General features: G+C 36.7%; 4 gene segments (V, D, J or C); all 4 read left to right on the forward strand.

Annotated features, from left to right (window-relative positions):
• Positions 1-628: 628 nt before the first annotated feature.
• LOC124864911 lies at positions 629-1,115 on the forward strand. The segment is given in 2 exon segments: positions 629-681; positions 766-1,115. Coding segments are annotated over 2 exon segments (393 nt in total).
• Positions 1,116-1,777: 662 nt separating this feature from the next.
• On the forward strand, positions 1,778-2,255 carry LOC124864424. The segment is given in 2 exon segments: positions 1,778-1,854; positions 1,951-2,255. Coding segments are annotated over 2 exon segments (348 nt in total).
• An 11,745-nt stretch (positions 2,256-14,000) lies between these two features.
• Positions 14,001-14,499, forward strand: LOC124864425. The segment is given in 2 exon segments: positions 14,001-14,101; positions 14,198-14,499. Coding segments are annotated over 2 exon segments (345 nt in total).
• Positions 14,500-15,416: 917 nt separating this feature from the next.
• On the forward strand, positions 15,417-15,891 carry LOC124864912. The segment is given in 2 exon segments: positions 15,417-15,492; positions 15,581-15,891. Coding segments are annotated over 2 exon segments (381 nt in total).
• The last annotated feature ends 6,206 nt before the right edge of the window (positions 15,892-22,097 follow it).

The following is a 22,097-nucleotide window of genomic DNA, read 5'->3' on the forward strand; positions in this document are numbered from 1 at the left end:
TTGAAGAATAAATAATGAAAGTAACTTTTAAAGAGTTTAGTTTTACTATTTCATGCTTTATAAACTCCTCAATGTTCATTAAATTGTAAACTTGCACCAGTTCCACTTGCAAAATTTAAATGTAATAACAGAGAGGTAGCTCAGCTGCACAGAGAATATTGTAGCTACAGGTCAAGACATTGCGAAAAGGTACAATATTCCCTGTAAGGATTTATACAAAATTGATGTTGCATTAAAAGTAAAAAATTTATAAATCATAATTTTTCATTGTCTTATTTTTACATTATAAAAATCTGTTTGTAATTGTGTAAATTGTTATATCCACCATATGGTAATATTTAATATACCAAGATGAATGTCATTCATGACTATATGAATATTGAACACAATAAAATAAACAATAAATCAGTTCAAAGAATGGAAAATAATGATCTAACATTAACATTGTAAATTCAGTATAAGTGTTGTTGCATGCTGGTTAAAAAAAAAAAAAAAACTTCCTACAATATCTGGTCAAAAATACTGACAGGTGGGGGGCTGTCATTATGCAAACAAGGCATTTCCAGATTAAATACTTGATCTGATGCTGTCAGCTGCAGAAGAAGAGAAACTCCCATCAGATCATCTTCAACTCCAACATGTTCTCTGTAGCTCTGTTGCTGCTGCTGGCGGCTGGATCCTGTGAGTCTCACTGGAAAACTGAGGTTAAACCATTCAAACTGTTAACAGTGTTTTAAATTAATACACTCTATTTTATCTTTTAAGATGTGAAGTGTGAACAGCTGACACAGCCAGCCTCTATGACTGTGCAACCAGGTCAACGTCTAACTATCAGATGTCAGGTTTCTTATGATCTGAGCTACTGGACAGCTTGGATTAGACAGGCTGCTGGGAAAGGACTGGAATGGATTGGGGTGAATGATAGTGATGGAAACTCACTGTACAAAGATTCACTGAAGAACAAGTTCAGTATCGACGTAGACTCTTCCAGTAACACAGTGACTCTGAACGGACAGAACGTGCAGCCTGAAGACTCTGCTGTGTATTACTGTGCCAGAGCGCCCACAGTGACAAAAACAAACAGCAGAGCTGTACAAAAACCCCTCAGAACCTGAACACTTGCATTAGCAGTAAAACACCAGAGGAGGCACTTTGAGACCACTAATGAATTTAGACCATTTTATAAATGAACCACTTTTAGTCTTTCGTTTTACAAAGATAACATAGACATTACAGTCAGTTAGATGTTGCTTTTACTATTAAAAATCAAACTGTCCAAATATAGGCTTTGGTTTTCCTGATGTTGGAAGCGGCTTGCTACGTAAAGATGCTTTAATATAATATAACACTATACAATTTTTTAAAATCACCAGGTCAACGTCTGACCATCAGATGTCAGGTCTCTTATGATTTGAGCAGCTACTGGACAGCTTGGATCAGACAGGCTGCTGGGAAAGGACTGGAATGGATTGGGATTAATGATAGTGGTGGAAACTCACTGTACAAAATTCACTGAAGAACAAGTTCAGTATTCCTCTAGTAAATAAAATAAGTGTTATGATTTTATACCCAGAAAAACACCACGTAGTTTGATTGTATATATTCTCCATTTCTACAATCACATCATTTACTTATAATCAGCATTATAAAAACAAGTATACTGTTCCTTCATTCATGAAACACCTTAATCAAATGTTTCTGAAGGGGATGGTTTGTCATTATGCAAATCAGAAGAGTCAGTCTTTAAAGTCTTGATCTGATGCTGTCAGATGCAGAAGAGAAACTCCCATCAGATCACCTTCAACATCAACATGTTCTCTGTAGCTCTGCTGCTGCTGCTGGCAGCTGGATCCTGTGAGTCTCACTGAGGCAGAAACATTTACAGCATGATCAAACTAAACTGAATGTTTGTTTTTGTTAACAATTCAGTTTTAATGTGTTTCTCCACAGGTGTAAAGTGTGAACAGCTGACACAACCAGGGTCTGAGACTGTGCAGCCAGGTCAACGTCTGTCCATCAGATGTCAGGTCTCTTATGATCTAGGCAGCTACTACACAGCTTGGATCAGACAGCCTGCTGGGAAAGGACTGGAGTGGATTGGGATTAAATATACTGGAAACTCATACTACAAAGACTCCCTGAAGAACAAGTTCAGTATTGACTTAGACACTTCCAGCAAAACAGTGACTCTGAATGGACAGAATATGCAGCCTGAAGACTCTGCTGTTTATTACTGCGCGAGAGACCCACAGTGACACAAACAAGCAGCAGAGTTGTACAAAAACCCCTCACAACACATTTAATACAAAATCACCAGAGGAGGCGCTCTTGAACCAGTTTAATGTTTGACTTGATAAACTGAAAGAGTAAAAGTTACAGTATGCAAAGTTTATCCTTTACCTGTTGATATATACCTGAAATGACAAAAACAAACAAAACGTACAAATTAAAAACATCATATTATGTTATATCTTTAAAAATAGCTGACAAATTTTAAAATATCTTTTATTGAACAAACATAAACTAGAATAAAATATCAGAGGGCTTCAAAACAAAGCAATAGCTCGTATCAATTGGTTTTTATTCAATATGTAGTTTCCCAATTTCTATAAAGAGCGTGGTAACTGGTTTATTATTTAGATTAAAAAATGTTTCTGATTTTATAGCTTTAAACAAAAGTAATGATAAACGAACTGAAAACCTTAACTTTAACCATCAATGTGTCTAAAAATAAATGAAAACAATTATTAAAATCAAATGTCTGCAGAAAATCAAGATGAGTTCAGTTCATTTCCAGGGGGAGGAGTTGATGTAAAACTTGTTCTGCTTCCACCTTTACATGTCTGTGACAGAGTTAAAGACCTGCAGTAAATCAGAGACAAACACACTGCAGACTGAGCAGAGACAAATGGCTGCTACAATGATCAGACCTCATCAGGTTATGATTGCTTTTCTCATCCTGACAGTTAACTGGACAGGTAAGAACAAAGGGTCCTTAAAGGAACCTCTTTAGTCATAAATACACAATGATTATAGTTCAGGTACCTGATGATCTGTATGTCTGCAGGTACTGATGGTCAAACACTGACTGAGTCTGAACCAGTGGTTAAAAGGCCTGGAGAATCCCACAGACTGACCTGCACATATTCTGGGTTTAGTAGCACTCCTTACATAGCTTGGATCAGACAAGCAACTGGAAAAGGACTGGAGTGGATTGCTTGGATCTTGTCAAACAGTGTCAGCATCTACTACTCTGACTCAGTGAGAAACCGGTTCACCATCTCCAGAGACAACAGCAGAAGTCAGGTGTATCTGCAGATGAACAGTCTGAAAGCTGAGGATTCTGCTGTTTATTATTGTGCTCGAGATCCACAGTGACACAGAAAGTAGAAACACTGAACAAAAACTCTGCAGTGCATGAATAGTTTTAACATGAAACCACCACAGGGGGAGCACTAACACTCCTTATCTGTCACAACAAGCACATTTAGATAGAGACATCTCTGATGATCTGAGGAGTCAAGAAGATTTTAAAATCTATTCTTTTAAAAACAGGTTTTGGATCAGTATTCTAATGACCAGATTAAATCAGGATTTAAGAGAAAATACATGCATTAGATGAAAGTATTCTTATATATTAAGGTCCGATCGACACAACAGAGACTAAAGTACACCCTTCAATCAAACTTTTTGACAGGTGACCTTTGACCTTAAGGGGGGTCATGGCGCCATGTGGGCGGAAGGTCATGGGGTCAACAGGGGGTGTGTCCGAGGGGCGTAACCGTGGATGCTGATTGGTTGTCGTCATTAGGGGCGAAACCTTAAATGAGCCAATGAAAATACAGGGGGTGTGTTTAAGGGTGTTTTGGGGAAGGCCTTAAATGAACTAATGAAAACACAGGGGGTGTGTTTAAGGGTGTTATTAATAATCTGTATGTTTTTCAGGCGTTAATACATCTAAAAACAAAAAGACATGCATCCTTTTATATTTTAAAGGTATAATCAACTTAATGTTGACCTGTCACATGAAATCCTAATAAATGAACTGTGTAACCTGACAGAATTGTAAGTTCATTTTGCTTTACAGCAGGACTTATTTGCTGAATATATGAGTCAGTCTAAATCAGTTCAAAGTAGCAAAGACATTAAAAAAAAAGTAAATAAAGATTTTGCTTACCTACATCGATGGAACGAGAAAACCTTCAGCTTCTGAGTCAACAGACTGGAAAGCAGGAGAAAAGAGGTAAGACGAATATGAGATTAACAGAAAAAAAACTTTACGATCCCTCAATATACTGTTTCCAAGTTATAAATTGACTCTAGCAATGATGTCTTTGTTTTGAATCATGAGAGACTCCATTTTAGGAAAATATATGATAATTTTAGTTACCTGTAGCTTTTCTAAAACATTTTCTTTTTCATCTTAGAGCAAAGGTTATTCAGGGACTTACTGTTATTCTGTAAGTGAAGTCACAGTCAACATCACCCCTCGGCCTTCCGATTCAATTTCCTGACCAAGTGTGTGACACAGGGCAATAAAGTAATTAGAACTCTCTCAACCCCTCCAAAAAAGAGGACATACATAGGTGTGACCCCTCAGGGGCTGATGAATATCAGAGTTTTTGCCAGTTTCTCATTGCTAATACGTGCTTCTAGTTTTTGTTTTTTGGTAAAAGTCTACAGACACAGCGTCTCCATGTCAGACATCAATGGCTTATGTTTACAAGAAAACAGTGTAATGAATAGCCAATATGATAATTGGGCCTCTTTTTTTGCATTTCAGTGTGCTGGCAATAAAAAAAAAACAGGTTTAGTTTCACAGTATTCACAGAGACCTCAGTGTTGCCTACATCATTGTCAAGTCTGGTAGAGCTAAGAAAGGTTTAAACTTGTTACACTGAAAAAATACTAGTAGAACTCTAGTTTAAACTTGTTACATTGAAAATATCACTACTGACAAGAAAAATGTCGGTAAATATTTCAATCATATAAGTAAACATTTCTTTACCTGATAAACTTCAGGCTAAACTGTGAACTGTAGCATGAACTGTGCTATGTCCTCTCTCGTGAGGATTCGGTTGTTCTTTCACTTAAATTCAACATTCAGATTGTTTTATAATCCTGGAGGGAAAGGAGTTTACAATGGAGGGACTGTGTACACCCAATGTTTTTCTCCAATTTTTTTTTTCATCATTATAGTTTAATCCATCCTTTTTCTGTTTTGCCACTAAGCAGACATATCCACTTTATATATTCCTGCTAAAGAAGGTACTTTTTTTTCTCAACAAAATTGTCCCTTATGTGATTAGAGGAAGTGATTTCAAGAATGTGAACTGACAGATACTATCTATGTATGGTAGCGCCTTCTTGTTTTAGTAAGGGTCTTTTTGTTTAAAAGAAAACACTTAGTGACTATAAACCTAGGTAAAGTCGACAACGTATTGATAACTTCTAGCTGTTGAAATCCCCTGATTTCTTTGTTGTTTTTTGGTTCAGCGCCCTGATGCAGGTTGTAGCTCTAGCAAGAGCATGAATCTTGGACTGAGGTGTAATTCACTTCACATAATTTGGTATTAATATGAAAAAGGGATACAAATATCTTAGTTTAATTCATGGCATTCCTGAAAAGAGAAATAATTTGAGTACACTGCAAAAATACAGACTGCCCCCTGCCTCTCAGACGACATTGTACAGCCATCAGTCTGCTCATGACCTTTCCAATCCTCCTATCATACTGTTCCAAATAAGCATAGAGTCAAATGGGATTATGGGGCTGATGCACATATTTTTGAGCTGCTGATGGTCAACAATTTTTGCAAGCATTACGCATTTTTACTCTGACAGTTTTAATGGCAAAAAAAAACATGAGCTAAATCCAACCAGTCAGTTGTTATGGCAAGATGGAAAACCAATGGTCTGGAGCAGCATGTTGATTCTTAAAGGACACGTTTCAACAGGAAAACACGGGACTATAATTGGAAAATAGATTAAATGAATAAATATGTGAAAGATAAATCATATTCATTGAAAAAAGTCCCTTTCTTGTAAAATAATATGCCCTTTTCCAGCACTTCCACAATCTTCACCATCTCTGCTGCTTTTTACAAAGCAGGAATATAATGACCCAAGGTATTTGAACAACTTATATATTTTGTCTCAAATACAAAAATCCTAATGGCATGGTAAATGTGGTTAACTACTTGTTAGTGAAAGAGTTGAGGTGGGTGAAAGCAGAGGCACAGTCAATAGTTTCCTCATCACCCTCTGTTTTCTACTATGTTGTAGTTGTGGTTGGGAATGCCAGCCTGGTATGTGGCGGCGTGCCGTGCCAACGTGAAGAGTGGTGCCATCATGTCCGCCCTTTCGGACACCGAGATCCCGAGGGAGATTGGAATCAGCAACTCCCTGCACAGGCTCAAACTTCGTCTGGCCATCCAGGAGATGGTCCCCCTCACCAGCCCCTCGGCCCCACCCATCAACAGAACTGTGAGTTGTGCCTTCAAATGGACTAGTGGACCTAGATTTTTATAAACATTTTTGTAAAGCTGCAACTGAACTAAAGGAAGACATAATTCACAAGTTATTTAGGCAGAATTAGGAAATAATTTAAGATATTTTTTAGAAACCTCAGGCAAACAGCAGCCTTCGTGTTATATTTATACTTTTTACTATATACATTTTTACCACTTTAGATTTCACCTTTTTAAATTCTAAGTATGTTTTTATACCTTTTTAAAGTTACAGGATCAAGCTGTTTTGAAGAGTCACAAATTGTACCTCTAAAGCAGGTCTGACTGTAATTAACATAATACAAAACATAATACACTTTAGGGAAAATCAGACATGTTGCTTTTATAGCTCCCTGATGCAGCCAGCATATGTCATGACAGACTGAGGTTTAAAGCTCAGAAAGATATAACAGAGCACTTTGACTGGAATATGTTCAGCGTTTCAGTTATCTGCTGAAAGTCTTGCTCTCTTTCACTGTCTGCAGCCTGAATGAGCTGCAGAAATGTCCTAGGAAAACAGTTTCCTTCTTATATCTCAGGGGTTCCTCTGTCATTGTTAACATGACTGAAAAGTGACCACCTTTGAATTTTGCTGCCTCAGAAACAGCATCCACACTAAAGAGTTTTGCCCGCAGAGCCCAATAGAGCTAGGATAATGCATTTAATAATAAAAACAAAAAAGGACATGCATTTAAGTTGGATGTTTTTGCACGCAAACCCTCATAACTAAAATGCTTGATAACCTTTTTTTTTTTTCCAGTTCTTTATTAACTGTGATGGTACTCGTCCCTCATGTTCCTTTTTCCATTCTCATCTCTTTGACCAATTAGCTCCAGATCCCTTGAAACTTCACTAAAGCACACTACCAGTTTGCAATTCATCATAAGTGACATGCTTTCTCAGGCTTTGATTTTATTTTATGAGTCATTTTCAAACAAATACCAAAAGTGAATGACCAGGGTCAGGTTAAAAGAGTCACCTTAGACTAAACATATTCCGTCACACCAGTTAGACATTAGGGTTATTGATATGCTTCACAGGATATAGCTGGGAACTATACATTCACTTAACTGGTTTTTAGTGCAATTATTGTGCAATTTTCAGAAGCACAGTTGCATTGCTGGATTTAGCAAAATAGCCTATTTTATACTCAGCAACTTTTATTTTCAGTTAAGTATATCTTTTTGTGGGGCTCTGACTGAAAGCAGATATAAATTTAAGAGAATAGCAAAAAACAATATCGTGATTAACATTTTTGGTTATTATCACTCCTCTTTGCACATCAGTGTTTGTCTGATATTAGTTAAGCCTTTTGATGAATTTTACGGATATATTCCTAATAATTCTGAGATCACTTACCTATGGTTTAATTTCATTGCATTATATTATTCTGAAGATAATATAATGCTCCATAATTCCAGAAAAAACCCTGAGCGACCTACTGTTGCTATTTTTTATTTATTGGGGTCATAACACAATTATCAAGGCAAAGAGAAAAATTGCAGTTCTTTAACTAACTTGCTATAAATCATTGTCTATTAAAACACCTTTTGGTGGAGTATTAAAAACTTATTGTCAGAATGGACGTCCCATGGCAGACGAAAGGTTGGGTACAAATTGGCCAAAACAACAGAAGTATAAACTGGTGAATAGGTGAAATCACCAGCACCCAATATATTTTCTCCAAACACCTGTTGGCCCATTCATTAGGAAAGATTTGTGCTTTTAGATCCTTCAGTCTACTTTGTGATCTATACATCAAGTGAAATAAAACAGATGGATTTCTTCTCATAACTTTGATTACAGCCAGTTATGTGGCACTGGAGTAGCGTGGATAGTGAGGGATGAGTAACATGTCATATTTGTGTCTCTTGGTGTAATGATCTTTGTTTTGCATGGCATTGCATTTGTTAATTGTATGCCAACATTGAGATGTTCTGTGCTGTACTGTGTTTTTTGTCCTTTGCACATTTTCTTTGACCCCTGGTGGGTTTCATCATCTGACTGTGATGCTATAACACTATTGGCTTACAGTGGTGCTGCTCTTCTTCTTTAATACTGCTTGCCCCTCCTAATGGACCTCTACTACCAATCCTGCTGCTACTGCTGTGTCTCTTGGGCTCCGCCTGTTGTAGCCATCAGGCAACGTATGGGTGACCCATGAGGAGATGGAGAGCCTGGCAGCTCCTTCCAAAACGGTCAATCCCAATGGGTCCTTGTCAACCATTTCTTCCTGCATCAGTGTGTTAGTCAAGATCTCGGTGTAGAGCAAGGTGACAAACAGAGAAGGCATGCAATAGTTGAAACCTCTTTTAGACTCTTTGTACTAATATCTGGCTTGAAGATTTGAGCAATATTTTGCCGTAAATTAGTGCATTTTCAAAACTGAAGGGCAAACATCAAATCTTTTTGCTTATCTAAGGTCAGAATTGAGAGTGGTTAAGAATATTTTGCAGTTTGTGAATAATAGTAATGATAGTGGAGTAGAAATAAAGTATCAGGCATAAAACAACTACATCTACAGCAGATGAACAGTATGCAGATGCATCACCCTTCATCTTCAGTATATAAACTTTTAAGATGATAACTCTGTGAATCACCTTGTTGGTGCTAAAAATGCAATTTGATTCCCTCAAACCATTTTATCTTTGGGTTGTTTTTTTTTTTTAAGATTCAATCTAAATTAGAACTAATTGTCTTTTTGAATTGTCTACTTATGCCTGAATGAGTCATATGTCCGAGTTAAGTGGCCTAACTAACACTTTGTTTTTAGAAATGATTGTAAACCAATCAAAACACAAAGGAAGACTATGAAATAATTTTTGAAAACCAAGACAAATATTAAATTTGAAAGACAGATTGGCTCACTGAAAGAAAACAGGGTCATATGCTGTTTATTCCCAATTATTTCATTCAGAATGCGTAATCATGTTCACCTACCCTCAGCACTTTGACTCCAGGGGAAATCAAAATCAAATATGGTCATATGATCAAATCTTTTTAATTTTACTTTAACCCAGCAAAAATAAATTATGTTTATTTCAGCAAAAAAAAAAAAAACTTAATAACTTGCAGAAATGTCTCTTGCTGTTTTTCCAGGTGTTGTTCCAGAAGTTGGATTCGGAAGAGGGCAGCTGGGCACAAGTAAAGTCAAAAGCTTTTCATATCTCAATCAACAGAAGGCAACATCTTTTTATTTAATGATCACGTTTTGTCTCAGACCCTTGCTTACGGGGACATGAATCATGAGTGGATAGTAAACGAGTGGCTGCATAAAGGTCAAATAGCCACGTTTTGTCTTCTTTTCCCTTAGATTCACTTTCAGGTTAGGTAGAGCAGGCAGCTATTATATGGAACACAATAGAAATAATTCGGATTGTTTTTTAAATAAAAATGTGAATTCTGTCATTTTGGGGCTTAATACATCTTTTGAACAGACATAAACATCTAAATGTCTTCTTTCATGAGATTTGGGGTTGTTCTGAAAACATCTGGAGCTTCAGCCCCAGAGGTCCAGGTGACAGGTCAAACAAAGCACCCGGGTACCACTGTATTTCGAAACTAGTCTACATGCACCGCCATTCAGTGTGTCTGCATGTACAAACAAATCATCAGCTTAAGAATACATATATATTTATCTCATTTTGATATTTTTCTCTTTTCACAAGTGGTTGTTTTCGACCAACAGTGAAAAATCGTTGTCTGTGCGCTTTCTTGAGAGTACTACCACTCGGCAAATGAATCGAAAGTACAGCAAACAGTGAATAGTTGGTGAAGAAAGCAGGTTGGGTGATACCAAGTTTTTGGGAGGAGGAGGGTTACATTACCAGATGATGATGCTATTTTGCTGGCAAATGAATATAAAAGAAAATTAACAAGTTATTCATGCAGGATATATTTGTAAATCGAAATGATATGAAATGTTATTTTATTGGGGGGGGTTATATTGACTGGATCAGTCAATAACCACTCTAACCCCCGCTGCAAATTGCGCCCTTGTGTTTGTCATTATGCAAATCAGAAGAGCCAGGTTTTAAAGTCTTGATCTGATGCTGTCAGCAGCAGAATAGAAACTCCTATCAGATCACCTTCAACACCAACATGTTCTCTGTAGCTTTGCTGCTGCTGGCAGCTGGATCCTGTGAGTCTCACTGAGGCAGAAACAGTTACAGCATGATCAAACTAAACTGAATATTCATTGTTGGTAACAATTCAATTTTATGTGTTTCTCCACAGGTGTGAAGTGTGAACAGCTGACACAACCAGCCTCTATGATTGTTCAGCCAGGTCAACATCTGACCATCAGATGTCAGGTCTCTTATTCTATGAGCGGCTATGCAACACACTGGATCAGACAACCTGCAGGGAAAGGACTGGAGTGGATTGGGATGAAATATACTGGAAGCTCAAACTACAAAGACTCCCTGAAGAACAAGTTCAGTATTGACTTAGACACTTCCAGTAAAACAGTGACTCTGAATGGACAGAATATGCAGCCTGAAGACTCTGCTGTTTATTACTGTGCCAGAGAACCACAGTGACACAAACAAGCAGCAGAGCTATACAAAAACCCGTCACAACACATTTAATACAAAATCACCAGAGGACGCGCTCTTGAACCAGTTTTACGTTTGACTTGATTAACTGAAAAATAAAAGGTACATTATGCAACGTTTATCTCTGACATTTTGATGTATACCTAAAAATGAAAAAAGAAAACAACAACAAAACTTTCAAATTAAAAAAATCATATTGTGTTACATCCTTAAATATATCTGAAAATTTTAAAATCTCTTCACCATTTTATTGAACAAACATAGTAAACCAGAATAAAACCTCAGAGGTCTGTAAAACCATTTAACAGCTCATATCAATCATCTTTTTATTCAAGATGAGGTTTCCCCACTTCTACAAAGAGCTTGAGAAATGTTTTCCAAAAAGTTTATTACCAGTACTTCTATCAAAAGCAGTTCCTCTAAAGTTGTTAAAGGTTTAAAGTTGCTTTGTGTGCAAAAATAGAACATAAACATAAACCTAAATGTTCATATACGAAACCTAACTTCAGAGGGCTGCCAACACAAAGAAACAGCTCATATTAATATTTGTCATTTCCTGTTGTTCAGGCATCTGTTCAACTTATGGCTTAAGAAAAAAAAAAAAAATGTTTACCCACTTCTACAAAGAGCATGGCATCTGGTTAATTATTGAGATCTTAGCAAGTTTCTGAGTTTTTATGTAACAAAATAACCCTGAATAAAATATATATATATATATATATATTGCAAGCCTATCTTTTGTAGCTATCTCTGATTCATATTGACTTTATTTCTACAATGGTCTCCTTTGACACGGTTAGTGCAGACACTCATAAGATTTGTCATTATTTGGCTTTAAATGTTTAGAGATTTAAACAAAAGCAATGATAAATTACCAGACAGTTAATGTTTAACATAAACCATCAACATGTCCAAAAATAAATAAATTTTAAGCTCAAATGTCGGTGGATAGTCAAGATGTTTCTTTTCCAGGGGGAGGAGTTGATGCAAAACTTGTTTTGCTTCCACCTTTACATGTCTGTGACAGAGTTAAAGACCTGCAGGGGTTAAACTATTTTCAGAATATATATATATATATATATATATATATATATAATGTTTTTTTCTTCTTTAGGTGTGAAGTGTGAACAGTTAACACAACCAGGCACTCAGATTATTCAGCCAGGTCAACGTCTGACCATCAGCTGTCAAGTCTCTTATGACCTAAGCAGCTACTGGACACACTGGATCAGACAGGCTGCAGGGAAACAGCTGAAGTGGATCAGTGCTGGTTGTACCACAAGCTAAAGTAATTTGCTGAAAAATAAGTTTAGCATTACTTTACAAGATTCCAGTAAAACAGTGACTCTGAATGGACAAAACCTTCAGCCTGAAGGCTCTGCTGTGTATTACTGTGCCAGAGAGCCACAGTGACACAAACAAGCAGCAGAGCTGTAGAAAGACCCCTTACAGGCTAACAAATGTGTTATTCATGAAACCACCACAGGATGCGCTGTAGGACCACCAATGATTTCAGATTAATCTGTAAAGAAAAGTTTTGAAATGCTTTGAATCTGTGAGGGTATTTTACAAAATCTTACTATGGACTTTCTGAAATTTTTATTTATTTCAAATATAATAGTACTTGAATTTATTAATTAACATCTTTGTGCTAAGTCGAGACAAACATATCTGTTATAAATACAAAAATAAATGTATTTTCTTTATGTTAATCTGAACCAAAACTGGTTTTATCGGGCTCTTCAGAAGTAGCAAATCACTGCTAAAATGCTGCCATGAAAAACTGAATTGTGTGTTTAGTTCTTGGAAAAACAAAATAAAACAAGTCAGAAAATGTTAGATAAACTTTCTCAATGTAAAGAAAATACAGCTGATGTATATGAGCATAAAATAAATAACTGCCAGTGGTCATTGATTTAGTACCACAGATATAGGCATACAGTACAGTCTGTTCTTGTGTCTGACCTGCTGACAGCTCTTATAGATGACTGTCTCTCTCACCTCTCTGGTTCCTTTGTCTTTGTTGTTGTTAAATGGTCCAGATCAGAGTATGGAGTCATTTCTTCCAGTCCTGTGCTGGAAGAGACTGATCCAACTCTTAATTTGTCCTGTTTAAAATCTGGTTTCTCATTTGCTTACTCTTTTATGAACTGGGTTAGAGAACATAAAGGAAAAGCACTAAATGGATCTAACACATTTGGATTTAATAATCTGTTTTCAGCAACAATTATACATTTAAATAATATCCAGAATTATGCTAGAAGTGTTTGGTCGATGTGCAATTTTTAAGGAATCTTTATCCAACTATTAGTAGGTGTTGTATCTAAATGTTTGAGCCTGTCTGCATAATTTCTACCCTGTGTAGATAATAAAAAAAACTAAAGCATAAATTAAAATGAGTGCATATAATTGCTTATTTTAAGAATGATTAAAATTGTTTTTGGATCAGAATTGCAGTCTGGAAAAATAATCTTTTAAATACATTATAAAAATATACTGTCAAAAATTAAACTCCACATACCAAGGATGTATTTGTAGGAAAATATTACATTGCGGGCTGCACGGTTGCTCAGTTGGTAGCACTGTTGCCTTGCAGCAAGAAGGTCTAAAAACATGACTTTTAGTTTAATTGGTCTCTCAATCGCCCTTTGGTGTGCATGGTTGTTTGTCATGTGTCACTCTGTGTTGCACTGCGATGGACCGGCGACCTGTCCAGGGTGTAAGTCGCCTCTGGCCCGTAGACTGCTGGAGATAGGCACCAGCTTCCCCGCGACCCACTATGGAATAAGCGGTAGAAAATGACTGACTGACTGACTGACTGACTGACTTATTCTTCATTCTGGTCAGTGTACATAAAAAACCATTTTGTATTATGTGTTTCTGGAGGGGATGGTTTGGTATTATGTAAATCAGGAGAGTTGGGTTTTAAAGACTTGATCTGATGCTGTCAGCAGCAGAAGAGAAACTCCCATCAGATCACCTTCAACTCCAACATGTTCTCTGTAGCTCTGCTGCTGCTGCTGGCAGCTGGATCCTGTGAGTCTCACTGAGGCAGAAACATATACAGCATGATTACACTAAACTGAATATTCATGGTTGGTAACAATTCAGTTTTAATGTGTTTCTCCACAGGTGTAAAGTGTGAACAGCTGACACAGCCAGCCTCTGAGACTGTGCAGCCAGGTCAACGTCTGACCATCAGATGTCAGGTCTCTTATGATCTAGGCTACTACACAGCTTGGATCAGACAGCCTGCTGGGAAAGGACTGGAGTGGATTGGGATGAAATATATTGGAGACTCATACTACAAAGATTCTCTGAAGAACCAGTTCAGCATCGACTTGGACACTTCCAGTAAAACAGTGACTCTAAATGGACAGAACCTGCAGCCTGAAGACTCTGCTGTGTATTACTGTGCCAGATACCCACAGTGACACAAACAAGCAGCAGAGTTGTACAAAAACCCCTCACAACACATTTAATACAAAATCACCAGAGGAGGCGCTCTTGAACCAGTTTAATGTTTGACTTGATTAACTGAAAGAGTAAAAGTTACAGTATGCAAAGTTTATCCTTTACCTGTTGATATATACCTGAAATGACAAAAACAAACAAAACGTACAAATTAAAAACATCATATTATGTTATATCTTTAAAAATAGCTGACAATTATTAAAATATTTTCATAATTTTGCTGAACAAGCATAATACAACAGAATAAAATCTCAAATGGCTCCAAAACAATGCAACAGGTCATATCAATCAATTTTTATTCAAAATGTGGTATCTTCACTTCTACAAAGAGCTTTAAAAACATTTGTATTTTCCTATTTTTATGGCTTCTTTTCAGCTTGTGGTTTAACAGAAATAAATATTGTTTACCCACTTCCACATAGAGTTTGAACACTGATTTGGTATTTAGATTTAAAAATGTTTCTGAGTTGCTTTCTGTGACAAAATTACCCTGACTGGGAAGAAAATGATTAAAACCCTAACTTTTGTAGCCACCTCTGCTTCATATTGAGATTATTTCTAATATGGTCGCCTGTGACATCATTAGTGTAGACACTCATAAGATTTGTCACTATTTGACTTTAAATGTTTAAAGCCTTGAATAAAAATAATAATAAAGTAACTGGAAAGAAATGTTTTGCTTAAACTATCAACAACTCCAAAAATAAATTCAACACAATTATTAAAATCAAATATCTGCATAAAATCAAGATGAGTTGTATTTGTTTTTCAGGGGGAGGAGTTGATGTAAAACTTGTTCTGCTTCCACCTTTACATGTCTGTGACAGAATTAAAGACCTGCAGTAAATCAGAGACAAACACACTGCAGACTGAGCAGAGACAAATGGCTGCTACAATGATCAGACCTCATCAGGTTATGATTGCTTTTCTTATCCTGACAGTTAACTGGACAGGTAAGAACAAAGGGTCCTTAAAGGAACCTCTTTAGTCATAAATACACAATTATTATAGTTCAGAACCTGATGATCTGTATGTCTGCAGGTACTGATGGTCAAACACTGACTGAGTCTGAACCAGTGGTTAAAAGACCTGGAGAATCCCACAGACTGACCTGCACATATTCTGGGTTTAGTAGCACTCCTAACGTGAACTGGATCAGACAGGCAGCTGGAAAAGGACTGGAGTGGATTGCTTATATCAGGCATGACAGCGGCTACATCTACTACTCTGACTCGGTGAGAAACCGGTTCACCATCTCCAGAGAAAACACCAGAAGTCAGGTGTATCTGCAGATGAACAGTCTGACAGCTCAGGATTCTGCTGTTTATTATTGTGCTCGAGAGCCACAGTGACACAGAAAGCAGAAACACTGAACAAAAATTCTGCAGTGCATGAATAGTTTTAACATGAAGCCACCACAGGGGGCGCACTAACACCATTTATCTATGTCACAGCAAATATTGAGATACACACTAGAGGCTGACATTTTTTCGGGAGTCCCACGGGTCATGGGATTCCCACGGGAATCCCGCCGGGAGACAGCATCAGTAAAGATCACGTGATTGGGACGGTACAGGATAAAAAATGAACGGGAGCAGACGGGAGCGGGAGCTAACTAATAGGAGGGAAAATAAACTAGGATCAATTGTCTTTGGAAATGTAAAACTGAGACTTTGTTATAAACTTTAAGAAAAAAAAACTTGGATCGACGCCGCCATTATGTAGTTTTTTTCCAAGAAGCCTATACTATAATGTGGGTCAAACGAACTACAAGACCCACAAGCCAACAGTGCTTCTGCTCGGTGTTTTCCACCTGCGTTCAGGATGGAGGGAGCAAACGCAGGTGGAGAACTGGACGTGGTAAAATTGGATTTGTAACGTAAAGTCAGAAGTAAGGACTTATCTATTAAACTCATAGAGCTGACAGGAAAGTCGCAAATATTACCGAACTTCAGGAGAGTTGAATGTAGCGGTTTTAACACGCAGTCTGCTGCTTGTAAAACGTGTTTAGTTGTAATCAAGTTCACCAGTGATTAAGGGACACTTGTTTGGCAAATTCTGGATTAAATCAGTCCTGCATCTCTTCATTCATCAAACCAAAAGTACCATCATGTGTCAAGTCTCATCTGACCAACAAAATTGCTGCATGTGCACTAAAGATTTAAGAGGTAAGGTACGGAAGCCCGTGAGGGGACATGGGGAAATGTATTTATTTTGCGTCCGCATTTTGGAACAGCAGCACAGATGACAAACTGCTCATAAAACAAACACTGATATGTCATTGATATGGTTTATTTGTCATATGCAGGTTAACACGCAGTCAACTATGCGATAAAATGCTTAGGATAAGAAGAACCGTTCAAATCACGATAAAAACAAAAACACGGCGTACAAAAAAAAAAAAGTACACATCATGCAGCAGTAATAAGCAAACAAAGTGTCAGATGTGGTTTCATGCAGTATTATTGTTCAGTAGTTTGTTTGACAGCTTGTGGATAAAAACTGCCTTTTAGTCTGATTTGAAGATAATTTTATTTAAGGCCGATTTCAAAATAAAACTCAATAAATCTCAAAACGGGTGTAGTGTTTGTTTCATTTTTGCAGTTATCTGGTTTGGAAACTATCCCACAAAGTATTGCGAGATAACGCAAAGACTATTGCGTGGGGACACAAAAGAGAAAACAAATTCCCCATGTCCCCTCGCGGGCTCCGTAGAAAGGCTTCATCAAGGGAAGATATTAAATAAATATGTTGTGAAATAGAAAAAAATTTAATGTACCATTAAATGTACAATTTATTTAATACATCATTAAATATTAAGTGTACCACTAATTATGTCATGTCGTCTTTAAAATTATACTTAATTATTCAGTGGCATATTTAATTGCATTATAGTCCATTTCATGATATAATGGTACATTTATTGTTTCTAACGATGTATTAAATAAATAAATGGTACCTTTAATTTAATGGCACATTTAATGTTACATTTACTTCTCTTATGGGACATTCACAACATTTATTTATTTAATGATGATTTTATTGTATTAATTTTGTCCAGTTTGACCCTCCATTCTTGATGCCTGTATAGGAGGTCATGTCAGAATTTAAATCAGGTGTTCTGGAGCAGATACACATCTAAAACTTGCAGGGAAGGGGTCCTTGAGGACCAGGGCTGTGAACCATTGAGGTACAGTTTCTAAATTGTGAAGGTAATGCCTTTTTGCCCTTTTGTTCAACAATTACAGTTCTCTTACTAGGTGCATTTTTCTTTCGTTTCAGCAACTTGAAACATAAAAGTAATGTCATTGTTCAAAGGAAACAGTCACTTAATAAATACGTAAAATACAACTAGGGACATTTTGTTTATTCAACTAAGATAGGCATGGTCTGTTTCCTTGTTTAATATTTTATTATTTCTTCATTATTATTCTTTTTACTTTAACTGGCCTTTACTACAGCTAAAAACAGGCACCTAACTGGTCCTTCAAAGAAAGAAATTACCAAAAGACTAAATGAAGAAAACAAAAATGGGAGTGGCACAGGAGTGGGAGTCGTTCTGAATGGGAGCGGGATGGGAGTGGGAGTCAATTTACCAGGAGTGGGATGGGACAGGAATTTTTTCGTTATGCTGGCCTGGGATTGGGATGGGACAAGACATTTTTCTGTGGGAGCGGGATGGGACAGGAGAGAAAATCCACTCCCGTGTCACCCTCTAATACACACATCTCTGATCATCTGAGGGGTCAAGAAGGTTCACACTGGAGAAATTATTTTGAGATGTTTTAGACCCAAAATCTGCCTTGTAAACCATTCAGAAAATTTTAAAATCTATTCTTTTACAAATAGGGGTTTGCATCGGTATTTTAGTGACTAGATTAAATCAGGATTCAAAAGAAAATGCATGAATCAGTTGAAAGTATTCTCATTTGTTAAACTTTTAATTTATCTCAATGCTTTCTTTTTAAAAATACACAGATCCTCCTTTCAACGTTTTGTTTTTTAGCAGAATGATGTATGTAAGAACACAATTTCAGTACTACAATGTAGTAAAGCAGACAGTTTATGTAAACCCTATTTATTGTTCCAGAAAGTTTACCTTCACAAGGGTCAAACATTTACCTAAGACCATGATTTTGTTATAAAAACTCAAACTCATATTCCTTTGTGGACTGGGAATGCACAATTGTTTGAAATAGTAACATTATAATATTATTTTATATTTAGAAGAAGAAAACTCTTCATTATTTGATAAAACTGAAATGCAATGTCTCTGAATGTTTGGAATATGTAACCTAATTACAGACAGAGATTCATTTAATTGAGTTACACAACATTTTAGAAAAGCCAATTTAAGACCAGGTGGGGAGACCTGAAACACCTCAATTGTCTCAGGTTTTACTGACATTTGAAAAAGACTGTTTAAAAAAATAACTGCAGTTGATTTTAAAAGTCATTGTTGATATTAAAATTAAAAATGAATTAAAATTGACTTAGTACAGATTCTTGCATGTATTTCATGTCTGATAGATATATATATTCATTTTCTTTTATTAAATTGTTTCCTTACTGTTACAATTTGTATAGAATTAATATTACACAGAACAGACTTACATCTTTATAATATTACCATTATAAAGATCACTAGACCAGTAGAGCGATGGAAAATTGCACAATAAGTTTAGGCCATTATACAGTTCACAAATAAACAAGCAGAGCCAGTAAATATCCTCAGGTCTTTTACACTTTCCTTAATAATGATATGAGAATACAGCTTTTCTAATTAATTCTAATTAATGTGCTTATTGCTATGTTAAAAATGCTCATTAGCTTCTTTATATGGCTGACCTTCAAACTCATCACATAATTCAGTCCCCTCAAACTAAACTGAGACATACATAACATTTTTTTCTCTGTTTCTATTACAATCACTGAGCTAATTTTACTTCAGCATTAGAAATTCAGGTACAGTATCCCTTCATGCTGCTGAAAGAACAGACACATATCTATGCAACATGTGGTCAAAAATGCTAACTTGCTGTTTTCCATTATGTAAATTGAGTGTTTTGTTTAAAAGACTTAATTTGATGTTGTCAACTGCAGAAGAAGAGAAACTCCCATCAGATCATCTTCAACACAAACATGTTCTCTGGAGCTCTGCTGCTGCTGCTGGATCCTCTAAGTCTCACTGAGGCAGAAATATTTACAGTATTATCACATTATTGTCTTTTTACTCACTCTTCTATACATTTTGTCTTTCTACAGATATAAAGTGTGAACGGCTGATACAGCCAGCCTCTGTAACTCTGCAGCTAGGTCAACGTCTGACTATCAACTGTCAGGTCTGTTATTCTTTCAGCAGCCGTCCAACAGCTTGAATCAGACAGCCTGCAGAGAAAGGACTGGAGTGGATTGGTTGTGCGGACAAAGGATGGAGCACACTCAAGAACAAATTCAGCATCAGCATTATTTATTTCAGTAAAACAGTGACTAAATGGACAGAATCTACAGCCTGAAGAATCTGATGAGTATTACTGGGCAAGAGAGCAAGACAGTGGCAGAAACAACCTACAAAGTTGTACAAAAACCTTTCATAGCCTGAAAACATGCATTATTACTCATCAACCAGAGGAGGCGCTTTTAGACCACAAATTAATTCAGTTTAAGTTAAAAGGGACAGTACTGCAATGTTCATATTCTCAAAAGAAACACTGCAAACATGACATGAAACACAGAATCAGAATCAGCTTTATTGCCAAGTTTGTATACGGTTAAACAAGGAATTTGACTTAGGTACACTTCACTCTCAGTAATAAAGAATATTTTTTTAAAATGTAAATATATATATACACAATAGGCTTTACAATACAATATAATTTGAGATCAGTCCAAGTATGGTACTGGAACTCTGACTGTCAAGTGTTCATCAGAGAAAAAGCTTGGGGGGAAAAAACTGTTTCTGTGGCGGCTGGTTTTACCAGCAAGCGCTCTGTAGCCCGGCCTAAATGTAAAAGCCTAAATAGTTTGTGTGCAGGGTGTGTGGGGTCTGCACAGATTTTAGCTGCCCTTTTCCTGACCTTAGACCTGAATAACTCCTGGATAGAGGGAAGTTCAGCCCTGCTGATTCTCTCTGCAGACCTGATTGTTCGTTGCAGTTTGGACCTGTCCTGTTTAGTGGATGATACAAACCATACTGAGATGGACGAAGACAGGACAGACTGAATTATGGTAGTGTAGAAGATGACCAGCAGCTCCTGTGGAAGGTAATACTTCTTGAGTTACCTCAGGAAGTACAATCAAGTAAACTTGTAATTATTTTATCCATAATGAATGGATTGTTCAATATAGCCCTTTTCTTTGGTTCTTTGGTTATTGTCACCTAAAGACACTACAATATATTGACACTAATTCTGAAACAATATATAATTCAACAAATCAGAACTCCTTATTTATTACCAGAATCTCAGTATTTTAGAGCAAATTTTCCACATCACCTCAAAGATAAAATTTGAAGCACTGTCTTTGTTAGAAAGCATATATTACGTGTTCAGAACATTTTGATGCTAATTGTATAATAAATAAGCAGCAGTAAATCACTCAACAACAGGGTGAGAAATCATGCATTTGGTTAAGCTCTTTGAAAAATGGAGTTTTGACAAAAATTCACACTGAAAGACTCACCCTCACCACCTGCTCCATCCAATGACTCCTCCACACGTCTCCCCTCCATCCAATCAGCATCAAGTCCGCATGCCTCTTCAGCCAATCAACCTCTGACGCTTTGCTTTTAAGGACCGCCAGTCATGGATCCCTCCTGCTCTTCAGCCGAGCTCGGCCCTCCTCCACCCCACCTCCACCATCTTCCTTCCAATCAACTCCTGGTCTCCTCACCACCTCTGGCCTTCACCCCACCACCAGTCAGATCCCTGGGGAAGACATCTCTAATCCTAAGCCTAAAATGTCCATTCAAGCTCATGATATTCTCAGAACTCATGTCTTCCTCCGGGGTCAGAGCGTCAAAGAAATAATCATTTGCCAATAAACTTCTCTAATTGCCATCTTCGTGTTTCTTATTGGGAGTCTTTCAGGTTGAAATGACTATTCAACACAAAAAACAAGAACAACAACACAGAGATAGTCAAAATCTTTTATATCTATTCCACCGTCTCAAACAATGACATCAGAACAGCCTATTACTTGATGAGGAAATACGACAATAACTACTATTGGAGGTTATTTTTAATGGTGATAAAAATATTGTTAAATTTCATTGTATAAAACAATGTTTATTTGATTTTTAGGAAGGTGGTGTGCTTTTCTTTTAAATAAGAAGGTGCTGTAAATTTATGTCCTCCCAATTTTTATATTAAAGACGAATGGGAACTATATCTTTCAGAAAGATAAACAGAGACTTAAAAGGAAATCTAGTACATCATTTCTGACATTCATATGCATTTTCAATTTCAGGTATAGTGGCTCTACATGCTTCTTAAAGTAACAGTTTATGTTTCCTTCCAGAATACAAACAGGAAAGTTTGTCATTATGCAAATTGAACGT

This window comes from Girardinichthys multiradiatus, chromosome Y (assembly GCF_021462225.1).
Source record: "Girardinichthys multiradiatus isolate DD_20200921_A chromosome Y, DD_fGirMul_XY1, whole genome shotgun sequence".
NCBI classification, from domain to species: domain Eukaryota; kingdom Metazoa; phylum Chordata; class Actinopteri; order Cyprinodontiformes; family Goodeidae; genus Girardinichthys; species Girardinichthys multiradiatus.